Source organism: Myotis myotis, unplaced genomic scaffold, assembly GCF_014108235.1.
Source record: "Myotis myotis isolate mMyoMyo1 unplaced genomic scaffold, mMyoMyo1.p scaffold_m19_p_2, whole genome shotgun sequence".
NCBI classification, from domain to species: domain Eukaryota; kingdom Metazoa; phylum Chordata; class Mammalia; order Chiroptera; family Vespertilionidae; genus Myotis; species Myotis myotis.
In genome coordinates this window covers 102,128,127-102,141,049 of record NW_023416324.1, presented here as the reverse complement: position 1 = coordinate 102,141,049, position 12,923 = coordinate 102,128,127, and the positions used below count along the sequence as shown (strand labels likewise).

Here is a 12,923-nt window from a genome sequence, read left to right as displayed (position 1 = left end):
AGGGAAAATGTTTCAAGATTACCTAGTAAGGTCCTGTGTCTGCAGGTCAATGCTAAGTGATATAATTTTGGAATTAAATAGTAAAATCAAGGGTCTAAAAAAATATGACTCTTCTTAAAAATGTTGTTATGCTTTTGTTGTGGTACTTTATCTCAAATATCTTGCTCCCCACAGGGCAGATGGAGGAGTTTGTAAGAACAGTTTTGTCATGCAGATGACTTCAGACCTGATTAATGAGAAGATAGACAGACCTGTTCACCTGGATATGTCGTGCCTTGGTGCAGCTTCTCTAGCTGGCCTTGCTGTTGGTATGTGTGGATTTTATAAAAATGAGAGCTATCTTGCAAACTATTTCTTACAGATAGCATTTCTCCTCCCAAATTGTATAATTATAACAAGGGTCCGGAAAACCTAGGTGTCCACTAAGCTCCACAAGCATATGTACATGACTCACAAAACACTCCTGTGGCCACCTCTGTGGGTGGGTCCCATGCACCTCTTCTGTCCTCACTTCACTCCTTGAGTCCATTTTTGTATTTATTGGACATTTGTTGAGCACCCTGTTACATGACCATCACTACTGGGAATAAAGAGTTTAGAAGACATAGCCCTGCTGTGGGAGTCTCTGGTGAGAGCAGACAGTTAACCAATTATTAAATTTGGTATGAAAAAATAGCAAACAGTTGTAGTATTAAGCAAATGGTGTAGTATTCCCAGAGGAGGCAACATAGAGCTCACTTTTGAAGGGTGCAGATAGCCAGGTGAGGAGAGGGTAATAACTAAGTTGTCCAGCAGAGAATTCAGCTCCTGCAGAGGTACTGAAACCGAAATGTGGGATGTTGAGTCCAAGTTTGTTGTCTCGAGAAAACGAAGAATGAAGTGACAGGCAAAAATAATTAGCAGAACTGAAGTTTATTGGGAAAAGCCAGTCCTGGAAAAGGTGTAGCTGGAGTTTCAGGAGCAGCCCAGTGTCCAGAGCTTTCTTTTCATGTTACTGCCAGGAGTAGTTCAGCATCCAAGCTAATTAAAGTCTATTAGTCCACGTGTGGAGGCCCACATGGCCATAAGCCCCCGCAACAGGAACATCAGGTATCCATTGTGTGCTGCACCAGGGGAAGAGAGAAAGAGGAAACTCAAGTGTGCTCTTTTTTTGTATATATGCTTGTTAGTTCCTGATTGGCTATGCTACCTTAGTAATATCCATACATTTTAAAGTTCATGCCTCTCTCACATACCTTTCCTTCCCCGCCCAGTTGGGGTATCTTAGTAACTCCCCATAGTTGGGTTCTTGGGTATTACTTTCCCTTCCCATAGTCCTGCCCCTCTCTACCTAGCTTCCTTCTGTCTCTTCATTTCCCATTCCAATTTGGAGACCCCAGGTGCTGTTGGGAATGGGGCAATGACTGTTCTAGCAACTTACAACTGAAGTGGGATATAGCAAGGGGTATTGGGGCTCCATCGGAGGCGGACGATCTAAGGGACCGTGGAAGATGGAAAGATGTCATTCAGAGTTTCATTTCCATGACCATCTGTAGTTTGATGGATTCTAGGCAAGAGAGGATGAATAGAGTTAGACAATTGAGTATACAAGAGCCAAACAATAACGCTAGGAATAGGTAGCATACCATGGATTTGAGCCTAAATTTTAGGAGATTGAGAATGTGATGTTTTCTCCCTTAACTATATAGTCTGTTTAAGAATATCTTGTGTTCTAAGATCTATTTTAAAAGGGTTGTTGACATATAGGAAGGGCCATTCTATGATCTAGAACCATGTGAGCCAGTGAATCTAATGACCTTTGTATATTTTGGTCTACAGATGGTTAAATTGACATAAATCCTGAGTTAAGGCCTGACCAGACAAATGGGGGCTATCTCTAAAGCCCTGGGGTAAAACTGTCCAATCTGATCATGGGGGACCCCACTGACATTTACTAAGAAGTATTTTCTCTAAACTGTTGAGTTGTATTTAGGACTGACCACTTCTCTGATCCTGAGAGTGTCTTACTTAAAAGAAGCATTATATCCTTCCATGATAAATTAAATGTTTATGTCTGTCCCTGAAAAACATCTGTGTACTTATTAGGGTTATCTGAAAACTTTGCTAAATCCATCTTAATTTGTCTTAAGTCCTGTAGGGAAAATGATACCTGGACCTGGATGGGTCTGGACTCTCCCCCAGCCACTGCCTGTAGAGGGCAAAGGGTAGCGAGGGGCCTGGGTGGCCAAGTTCCCGCAGGACTAGGCAGGACTTGTTCTTCTAGGGGTCCTGGATTAGGAAGACAAGATGGCTCAGGTGTATTTAGTGGGCCACTAGGCCCCATCACCTTCCTAAGGGTTTTTGGCTCTCTTATACCGTTTTGGGTCAATGTTTCCAGGCATCAGGGATCAATTTTGTATTGCTTACACAATTTTTTATTGTTTCTTAAGGCAAAGAAAGCCTGAATATATGGGACCTCAGACCACTTCCCTTCCTTCCTACAGAAAATATTTAATTGTATGATGGTAATACTCCCCTTTGAGGGCCATGCCTCTCAATCTGCCAAGCTTATATTGTGGCCATTCTTAAGTATGCTTTCTCTTCAGGGTTTGTGGATCAAACGAATCCCAGTTACTCAAAATGCAATCTAGAGGGTGTGCTGACCTTGGTGGCAGATGAGTTCCCCATCTGAAAAGACAAAATGAACAAAGAGGCTACCAGTCCCATCTTGTTAGGGCCCCCGTGGGACGTCTCCTGTGTAGGGCAAGAAAGACTGCCTGTTAGTGCACACACACTAATAGCTGACCTTCCTGGCTAGACTTGCTCATAGGGAAGGTCCTGACTTAACCCCCTACTGCTGGTGCTCACATGTGTGTGACCATATTTGAGTATCTGTCAGGCAGTCACACTTTACTAATAAGATTTCCTGTGCTGCCTGTGTGATTTCCCTTAATGGGAAAGGGAACAAACCCTGGTCTGATTTCTAGAGTGGCCTAGGTGGTTAAAATATTTCTGTAGGGCGAATTGGGCCTATTGGAATGACCTAAATAAAAGTTCCTTAAAATTCAAACCGTTGGAAGGTTGTCAAGCTTATTTGACCAAAAGATGTGACGTTTTTCCTCAGAGCCAAGAAATCCTTGCTCTCTGTCAGAGGGACAATGAGGCCTGGGCATGGAAGGAGGTGGCGATGGTGTCTAGAGGTGGTATTCTCTGAGCTGAGTAGGGTTTATAACCTAGTGGAGACAAACTGAACAACAAGAATTATGATAAATGGCCCAGTACTAAAACACTCAATGATTCCAAATAAAGGATGGGAGAAAATTAAGCATTAGTTTGAAGAGTTGTAGCTAAACATCCAAAAAAACCAAACAAATTTAGAATTTAGCTCAATTCATATATGAAAAATAAAACTTCAAAACAATTAACTGGAGTCTATTCCCAATTGTGTACTATAGAGTTTGTTGAGACACAATTGTTCTCTCTAAAATTACCCTCATTTTTATTAAAGATCAAATTAAGTCTAGTTGCAATTTGGCCTGATTATTTGCAGGAATACAAATAATACAATTGACTGTATAGGCTCTTTTAAAATTTGCTTTGCTGGAATCTCATGATTGAGGTTTTTTGTTTTTGTTTTATTTTTTTCATGATTGAGCTTTAATGAGCCTTTTATGGCTCATTAAAGAAGCTGAGCCACCTACTTGCCATCAGGCTTGCCTACAATACCTGTAGACTTGGGTGAATTCCCCAAGTTTTTGAGGTGCCCAAAATTCCTTGAGGTTCCTTTCTTGACATCTTTCAGGAAAGTAACTTTCATTCCTTACCTGGAAAGACTACCATGAACCACGTACCAAGCAAGGTACCAGGCTTTTCTCCAAGGCGTTCACATTGCCGTCAAGTTTTTTCTGGTGACATCCAGAGTCCAAGCATGTCTCTCTCAGACATGACACTCTAGTCAAAGTCTTAGTCAATAAAATGGCAGTTGGAAAGTGGTCTTATTAAATTAATGCAAAGAAATGCATTGCCATGATTTACTCATTAAGAATTGCCAAATTCTGGAGGGATGCGGTAGGGAGAAAAATATATAATTTACTAAATTGCTTTAAGAAAAGAAACAAGTTTCCTTCAGTCTGAAAAATAAAAAGATTAAGAATCAGCAATACTTTCAAAAGTTATAAAAACTATAATTATTTTCAGTTCATTCAGCCCCATAATTAATTTTTTTGTTTCTCCTGATTTTTCCTGTATGATGGTAATACTCCATTTTAGTACTTCTATAAATCCAGATAGTCTGTAGAATTCTAATAATTTTCATCCAGTTTGAAGGGAATGATCTGAAAATGTTAGAGTCCTTTCCATGGATTCCTCAGAAGATGTAACATTTTTCTAAATGCATTATAATAAAACAGTGACTATCTCTAAATGATAAGAAGAAATTTAAAATGACATGGTTATGGATTTGAGTATAATACAAATGACATGGAATCTTGTCCTTTCTGCAAAATACTGTTACAGAAGACCAAAGAAATACCAAGCACGCTTCCTAGAGAAAGGGAGGGACCCCGCTTATTAACACTAGTGGACTCTGGGAATAATTTCCAAATCAGAGTGAAGAAACATGCAGACAGCCTGTCTATATATATCCCGCTGGGGTCTTTGTCTTGCAGATATGCCCCCTGCCCCCTTCGTGGCCCTGCAGGAAGGTCCCCAGGTGTTAGGCCACATCCTATGGTCTGTTCTGGCACCAGCATAACAACCCTCCCCCCCAGGGCAGTGTATTGTTCACAGTTCCATAGCCTCTGCATTTAGATAACAAGTTCTGCACGACCAGTTTCCTCCTCATCCCACCCCCACCTTGTCCCACAAGCTTCTTTTAGCCTTGTGGAGCAACAAATCCACAGAGGGTGTTTCTGGTATCCAGGTGTTCAGTCCTGCAACCTTGAGAGCGGCGAGGGTGGTCAGGATGACGGTATGTGGTCCCTTCCAGGTAGGAGTCAGTCCTTGGGTGGTCTTTACCCAAACAGAGTCACCAGGTTGGAAGGGATGGACCAGATCAGAAGTTGGTACAGGCAGAACATCTCAGACATGCTTCTGGATTGCTTTCTGGGTAGACTGTAAAGCCTGTAAGAACTTGAGTAAAAATTAGTTATGGATTTCAGCCTTTACCCACCAGAATCTGTAGAGGCCCCACTGGTTTCCAGGGCAGCCTTCCGGGCTGCTTCATCTGTGGCCCGGTTCCCTCTTGCCTCTGTGGAGCCCCCATACTCTGCAACAGCACTCCGCACGTGAGCTGTTGCAATCGCATACTCGCCATCAGCACAAATTGTCACTGATTCTTCTCTTGCCCACCAGAGAGCCTGAATAAGGGCAATCAACTCGGCCTTCTGTGCTGAAGTCCTGCAGGCGAGCACCTGAGATCAGGTGGTTTGATCCAAAGCAACCACCACCGCCCCCGCATACCTGATTCCTCCCTGGACAGAACTGCTCCTGTCCATGAATAGTACCTCATCCGGCGATGCCAGTGGGGTGTCAGTGAGGCCCAGGTGGGCTGTCTTTACAAAGTCGTCGACCTCTAAACAGTTATGTAGAGGTTCCTCAGGGTTATCATCAGGAAGGAGTTCTGGTAGCAGAAGAGCCTGAAACTGGATGACTCGAGCATTTGACATCCAGGGCTCTGATGTGCTCCCGAGCAAAACCTCAACCGCATAGCTGTGGCCACTACCGCCCGGAGGCAAGCAGGCTAACTGGATTCAACAGGGTCAAGTCTCTTGGACAAGTAGGCTACTGGTCTTTTCCAAGGCCCAACACTTTGGGCGAGGCCCCCTTTGGCTATGCCCCTTGTCTCACATACACATCTGGTAGTGCCAGTTGGCCCATCATCCTTGCTCCGCTCATGTCTGTCTTACTGCCTAATATATTACCCCAAGGATCCTGGCTCTGAATTCTTTCAGGGAAAATGGGGTTGAAATTCTCTTCTGTAATTACTTCCATGCTGAGATGGGTCAGAAGTTTCTCTCAGAGCCAAGAGATCCTTGCTATCTGTCAGAGGGACAATGAGGCCTGGGCACAGAAGGAGGTGGGCTTGTGACCTGGCAGAGACAAACTGTAGCAATTAGAATAGTAAGAGTCACAATATCCTTGTCTCTTTGGAGCCATGTCCATAAAGACGCAGGCATCTTCTAAGTCTATTATACAGTTTTCTGCAGGCCACTGTCAGGGCTATGCGTGGCAGCTGGTTCCTCTTTCCAGCCACAAACACAGTCTGTCCAATTCCCCAAAATGTATTCTGGCACAGGAGAAAGTTGCTTTGCTGTACACAGGTAGCTTAACCCCTATACAACTGGGCTTGGACCTCTGCCTAGAAAACTGCAGTCTACAAGTTCAATATGCAGCCTCCGGTCCTCTCAACCCAATGGGGTCTTGGCCAGTCCCTCAGTCAGACTTCTCCTCTCTTGGAGAATCTCAAAGTCTTGAAGGCTCCCTCCCAGGTCCAGGGAGAGCGCCTTTTTTTTTTTTGCCCTTTTGTTAACCCTGTTGACTAGTTACAGGGTCCTGCCATAAGCTGCCAGTCCAAAACAGCCAGAGTTGCAGTTAGAAATAGCCCTGCATTACATAGCACTCCTGTGGCAGTGGGTTGGGTACCAGGCCCCTGCCTCCATACCTGTCCCCTGTGGCAGAGCAGCAATCAGGCCTCTCCCAAGGGAGTGCACTAGAAGGGGCTATCAGCCCCTCCTCTGCTAGCAGCAACAGGTACCGAACCCTTTCAGTACATTTGACCAGCTTCATTCCTGGCCACTTTTACAGATTCCAGGGCCCTACAGATTCCAGGGCCCGTTGTCTTTTAACCAGAAAGCCAAATGACACTGGCCTGTATTATTTCCTATTGTGAGATAGAGGAAGACAATTCCTACAGAGGAGAGAAATAGAAACAGCGGGAGTTTTCAGAGAAAACTACAGGCCGTCACTGTAGTAGCCCTCCTTCCTAGAGGCTGGGATCCGACCTGTGGAGGAAAATAACTCTTAGTCTGCTTGGAAAAGAAGGCAGAGGATGACAAGGGTGCAGGGAAATTTTACTAAAAGCCTGGAGGGTCTCCTGAAAGACAAGATCCTTAATTTAGCACAGGCAGGGGGCAGGGCCCGTAAAATCTCCCCGCCCTGCAGAGCTGTGAGCCCTGCTCCTGAAAGTCCCAGTCAGATAAGAAAAGCCACAGATACCTTTAAATCTACCCTAGAATTCCAGAATTTCAACCTAACACAGCAAAATCACAGAGCAAACCAAAGTCCCTAGTATACAAACATAGGCAGAAATTTTTACTAAGTGGGCTGATTCCTCCCGTGATAGAGAGCAAACATCTCTGAGAAAACTAACTCAACAGCGCTGCTTGAGACTTTTGCAGACCATCATGGGTTCAGCCTTCAGCAAATCAAACGTTTTAACCAAATGAGCGAACAGAAAATCAAAGTAGTTTTTGCTTTCACACAGACCAGTTAATCAGCAGATAATTATGCCAAGACATACAAACATCTGTACTCACACTCCCTCAGACTAGCCCAGACTGGAGCTGAGCAGATAATGCCCAACTCCCCAGATGGGCATGGGGGCATTCCCAGCACCCATGCCCCAGACCAGAATTCTTGACCGACGTCTCGGTGAGAACCTACCAGAGGAGTTAAGGTTGCATCGAGCCCCCCTACTCGGTAGCAAATTGACTAGTCCCACACACAAACAAACAGAAGAGTGAACCCATAATTCCTTAATCGAATCTGAATTCACTCACCTCCGGAGTCCTGATTCCTGATTTACCTGACGAAGTCCTATGACTTCTGGGGAGGTGATCAAGCTTCCCATTCCACTCACTTGGAGTGGGCCTGACTGACTGGGGCCCCTACCTTACCAATTCTCCAGAGGTGTCCATCCACTTTCTCCAGATCCCGGCCAGGTCCTGGGCTGAGGTCCAGGAGCACCAGGAGTTCCCCCTGGTTCAATTCTGCTAAAATCTGCAGAGTGCGCCTCCTGGAGGCCTATCCTGCGCACCCAGGCCCCAAACCCTGTCCACTCAATGGAGGCAAGAGCAAAACGCGGTTAGCTTCCTGGTTCAGGGAACCATATGTTGCGGAAGAGCAAAGAAATACCAAGCACGCTTCCTAGAGAAAGGGAGGGACCCCGCTTATTAATACTAGTGGACTCCGGGAATAATTTCCAAATAAGAGTGAAGAAACATGCAGAGCCTGTCTATATATATCCCACTGGTGTCTTTGTCTTGCAGATATGCCTCCTGCCCACTTCATGGCCCTGCAGGAAGGTCCCTAGGTGTCAGGCCACATCAGATGGTCCGTCCTGGCACCAGCATAACAACCCCCCCCCCACCCCCCCCACCCCCACCCCCCCCCCACCCCCGGCAGTGCATTGTTCACAGTTCCATAGCCTCTCCATTTAGATAACAAGTTCTCCAAGACCAGTTTCCTCCTCAATACAATATTCTAGAATAGCAATTAGAGTTATAAGTGAAGGTGTAATATAGTTATTGTTTATTTGACAAAGCTTTCCATCACTAATTGGATTACTGCTATCTCTCTGCTTATGTAGATTGACTTAAGCTATTTATCCTCTGGTTGGGGAGGAATAGTGTAAAGCATTTACTTTTTAAGTGTCCTTGGTTTCAGGAACATAGAATTTACTAAATGGCTGCAGACTGCTGAATGTTCTAGGACAATGATGGCGAACATTTTGAAAAACCCTAACTTAACTCTGGTGCCATGTCACATATAGAAATTTTTTGATATTTGCAACCATAGTAAAACAAAGATTTATATTTTTGATATTTATTTCATATATTTAAATGCCATTTAACAGAGAAAAATCAACCAAAAAAATGAGTTCGCGTGTCACCTCTGACACGCGTGTCATAGGTTCGCCATCACTGTTCTAGGCTGTTCCCAATTTGGATCCTCATCTCCCCATATAAATTAATTTATATGAGAGACCTTTACTGTATTGTGAAAAGTCAATTTATACAGGCAATTAAAGCATATACCTTTACTGAAAAAGCAAAGCAAGTAAACATATACATCTGGGTTATGAAGTATAGATGGGCCCCAGCCAATCCGAAGAAGATGCTGGGTGGGGTTCTGAGGCATCATACACCCTCCTGTCCATATGTCTAAAAATTACTTTGCTGAATATTCTGGTACAGATTATATCTTAAGGTTCCCTGTTACTTTGTTGTGGCCTCCCAGAAATCATGAGAAGCACCTGGCAACTTTATTTTGCTAAGCCTTGAGACTGCTAGCTTCTTTGCTTAAGGAGTGAACCCACCACCTTTTTTATCTTTCCTTTCCCCATCCCTTTTTGCGTCCTTTTGTTAGGGAAATTTTTTAACTATCTTCTCTTGTGTCCTAGGCTGGGGAAGATAATGGCTTGATAGATACAAGATGGCTGTAAATTGCCCACATTGTTTGGCCTTGGTTTTAACTTCTGATCTGGTGGATTCCTCAAGAAGAGGATTTGGGGCTTGATCTTCAAGGCATTGGAGAGCCACTGAAGACTCTGAGCAGGAGAGGCTCATGGATAGATCTCCATTTGAACAGATCACTTTGGAAGTTAGTGAAAGGACTAATTTGGAGGGTAAAGAATGGAAGTGCAGAGACCATTAGGGAGTTCTTTATGAAATACTCCCTTGGGACACTGAGAATGTTTTAATGTGTTCCTGTATGGAAGGGAGGAGTGTTTGTGCAAAACAGAATATTTCAGTTAAACTTTAGGCTAAGACTTAACATAGTAAAGTTACAAATCCAAAAAACCTAAAATCTTGGTAAATTTAACTTCACCTTAATTTTACTAAAAATCTGTTAACTTTGAATAAAATTATCACACTTTCCTTTGTTCATTGACTAATATTTGATTAATTCAAATTTAAGAAAAAAACTTTCCCTTGGTCATTCCCATTTACAAATTTTAAGTTTTTTGTATATATCAACCCTTAAAAATTTAATATAGTTGACTTTTTAAAATAATCCTATATAATAAAAGGCTAATATGCAAATTGTCCCCTTGACTGGGACTTTGACCAGGGGGTGGGGCCGATTTCAGCTCCACCCCTCATCAGCCCCTCCCACCCCAATCAGGGGCGGGGCCAGCTGGCCAACCTCCTGCATCCCCTCCCCCTTGCCAGCCTGGCTCGATTGGACCCCACCCGTGCACGAATTCATGCACTGGGCCTCTAGTCTATATATATAAAAGGCTAATATGCAAAGTGTCCACTCAGGAGGTCGGCTGGGAGACTGGGAGTTCGATCACTTGCTATAACATGCGCTGAACACCAGGGGCCGGTGTGGAACAAAAGAAAGCCCGGGCCAGCAGGCAGCAGCGATGCCCTGGCTGGCAGCTGGCAGCCAGGGAAGGGAGGCCCCGGCCGGCAGCCGGAAGGCCCCTATCACTGCCAGGCCTAGGGACCCTGCCTGTGCACAAATTTCATGCACCAGGCCTCTAGTTTTACATAACTAACTGAGCAAACTTAGACCTGTAACAAGAAAAATCTAAAGTACTTAAATAACTCTTGCAAATTGAATAAATTATGCTTATAATTATAATAAATCAAATTCTCATAAAATTCTAATATAAGAAGTATGTCAGATTCTCTTGAACATTTAAAATAATTTAAATAACAAGCATGTGCAGATTATTCATACACATAACATAGTGGCTTGAGTTTCATCTGCTTCATTATATCTGTTTTTAATTTCAAACCTTTTTAGTGAAGTGGTACTGCACTCACTGCAGGGAAGCAGTTTCACCTTCTCAGAATAGCTGAGACTTCTAGTCAGAAGGCTTCTCTTTCGGACATTTGAGACTGAAGGCTGTGCACATCCTCTTTGTTTTCAAAAGTCACTCAGTCATGGATCTATTCCATGCATATTTAATAAAATAACTTTAGAAATATATATGCCTTGGTCTAAATAATAAATTCTGGAAATACGAATTTTAAGAACATATTTATTTTTATGACTAGATTGATCTAACTGTATTATACTAATTAAAACTATGTTTAGTCTTTTAGAAACTTCTATCAATTAATATCTTTAAATATAGAGACTCTAAAATGTTAACTTTGTAAATAGAAAGATTGTGACTTGACAAAATTTTAGAAGGAAGAATTTTGTGTCAGTTTTATTGGTAGGAGAAAACGTACATCACAAGACTTGTCAACTAAGTACTTCAGAGTAAGTGAGATGTGCCAATTTTACTACCAAGACCTCTGCTGTTTTAGACCACTTGTGCTCATAGTTGTGTGCTCTTGCTGCTTATTTAAAGAACACTGTGTGCCAGAACTCCAACATTATATTGAATAGGAACTTAAGTAATTTGTATGAAATACAATAGTTTGAAAAGAAAGTTTATTCTAGTAAGTCCCATTTTTAAATTTTGTGCATATACCTAGGGCAGTGATGGCGAATCTTTTGAGCTCGGCGTGTCAGCATTTTGAAAAACCCTAACTTAACTCTGGTGCCATGTTACATATAGAAATTTTTTGATATTTGAAACCATAGTAAAACAAAGACTTATATTTTTGATATTTATTTTATATATTTAAATGCCACTTAACAAAGAAAAATCAACCAAAAAAATGAGTTCGTGTGTCACCTTTGACACGCGTGTCATAGGTTCGTCATCACTGACCTAGGGCAAGGTTGGGGAACGTTTAAGGCCCTAGAAATCTTTTGATCTGGTCTTGCCAAGCAACCACAGGTGGGACTAAAAATTCAATAAATCTAGGAGTTTTTTTCATAGCAACATAAGTTTATATTAAGTGAATTAAATTAAGCGAATGATGTTATAAATATCTGAATGGCCCTTGGCGGAAAAAAGGTTTCCCACCCCTGTTCTAAGGAGTTGTCTCTCCCCTCAAGATACATTCTTAACTTTTTGTTTTTTTTAATCTATAAGAAGAAAATATGCTATTTCTTACTTTTTTTCTTAACAAGTCATGAAATTAAATGATGAAGACAAGGCATGGTTGTTCTAGAAGCATCTTGGTGCTCTGCCATGTACACATAAAGCTAATAGTTAAAACCAAAAGACTTTTAAATCCTGCTGTATTCATTCCCTGGGACAGTGAATCCAACAAAATTCAAAAGCAGCAAAATACTTTGGATTGTGTTTCAAAATAATAATTATTTACCTTCACACCAATTCACATAGGTTTGTGGGTAAACTTTATGGACTCACTATTTGCTTTAAAATTTGAGAATAATTTTTTCATCTATAGGGTTTTGGACTGACAAGGAGGAACTAAAGAAACTGAGACAAAGTGAAATGGTTTTCAAGCCACAGAAGAAATGGCAGGAATATGAAATGAGTATGGAAAACTGGGTGAAGGCAGTGAAACGCTCCATGAATTGGTATAACAAGACATAGCACCAAACAGAATGGCTGAAACTGCAGATGGCTGCATGTGACATGCAGATGAGATGAGCTCAGGAACACCAATACAATGGGGACTGAGAGGAGACTTAAAATGATCTTCACAACTGAAGAGAAAAAACACTGATTTTTTTAAAACGACAATAAACAAAATTTTTAAACCTCCATTTTTTTTATTTTTTTTTTTTACCCAAACCTTGGAAAGATTCTAAGGCGGCAGTACCTCAAAACTTTCTATCTTCTGTTTTGTAGCAAAATTCCAAAGGACATTAGTCATTAGCAATTATATTTTGACAGTTATAAGTCTTCCTTTTTAAAATACTAGGTCTATGGTATATATGAACATAATTATTTACTATCCAAATCAATAGTTTTAGATCAAGACCATTCACATTTTGTTCCAAAATTATATGAAAAGTATTCCTTTATTTAAAACTAGATGGACTATTCAAAGTCCACATAGCTATAAAAAAATAATAAGAAATGTGGAATTTTGAAACATTTTATATTTAAAGCCATAATT

General features: G+C 41.9%; 1 protein-coding gene across 11 annotated transcripts in view; it reads left to right on the top strand.

Annotated features, from left to right (window-relative positions):
* Nucleotides 1–12,567, top strand: part of GK5 (glycerol kinase 5) — a 140,048-nt gene extending 127,481 nt beyond the window's left edge. For 10 of the 11 annotated variants that reach the window (XM_036347505.1, XM_036347500.1, XM_036347502.1 and 7 more), the window contains 2 exons: nucleotides 175–308; nucleotides 12,246–12,567. In XM_036347505.1, the coding sequence (XP_036203398.1) occupies nucleotides 175–308; nucleotides 12,246–12,394 (283 nt within the window). In that variant the 3' untranslated portion in view covers nucleotides 12,395–12,567. Of the gene's footprint in view, nucleotides 1–174; nucleotides 309–9,379; nucleotides 9,858–12,245 lie in introns of those variants that run through there. The other variant, XM_036347503.1, reaches the window with a different exon arrangement.
* Nucleotides 12,568–12,923: the final 356 nt, after the last annotated feature.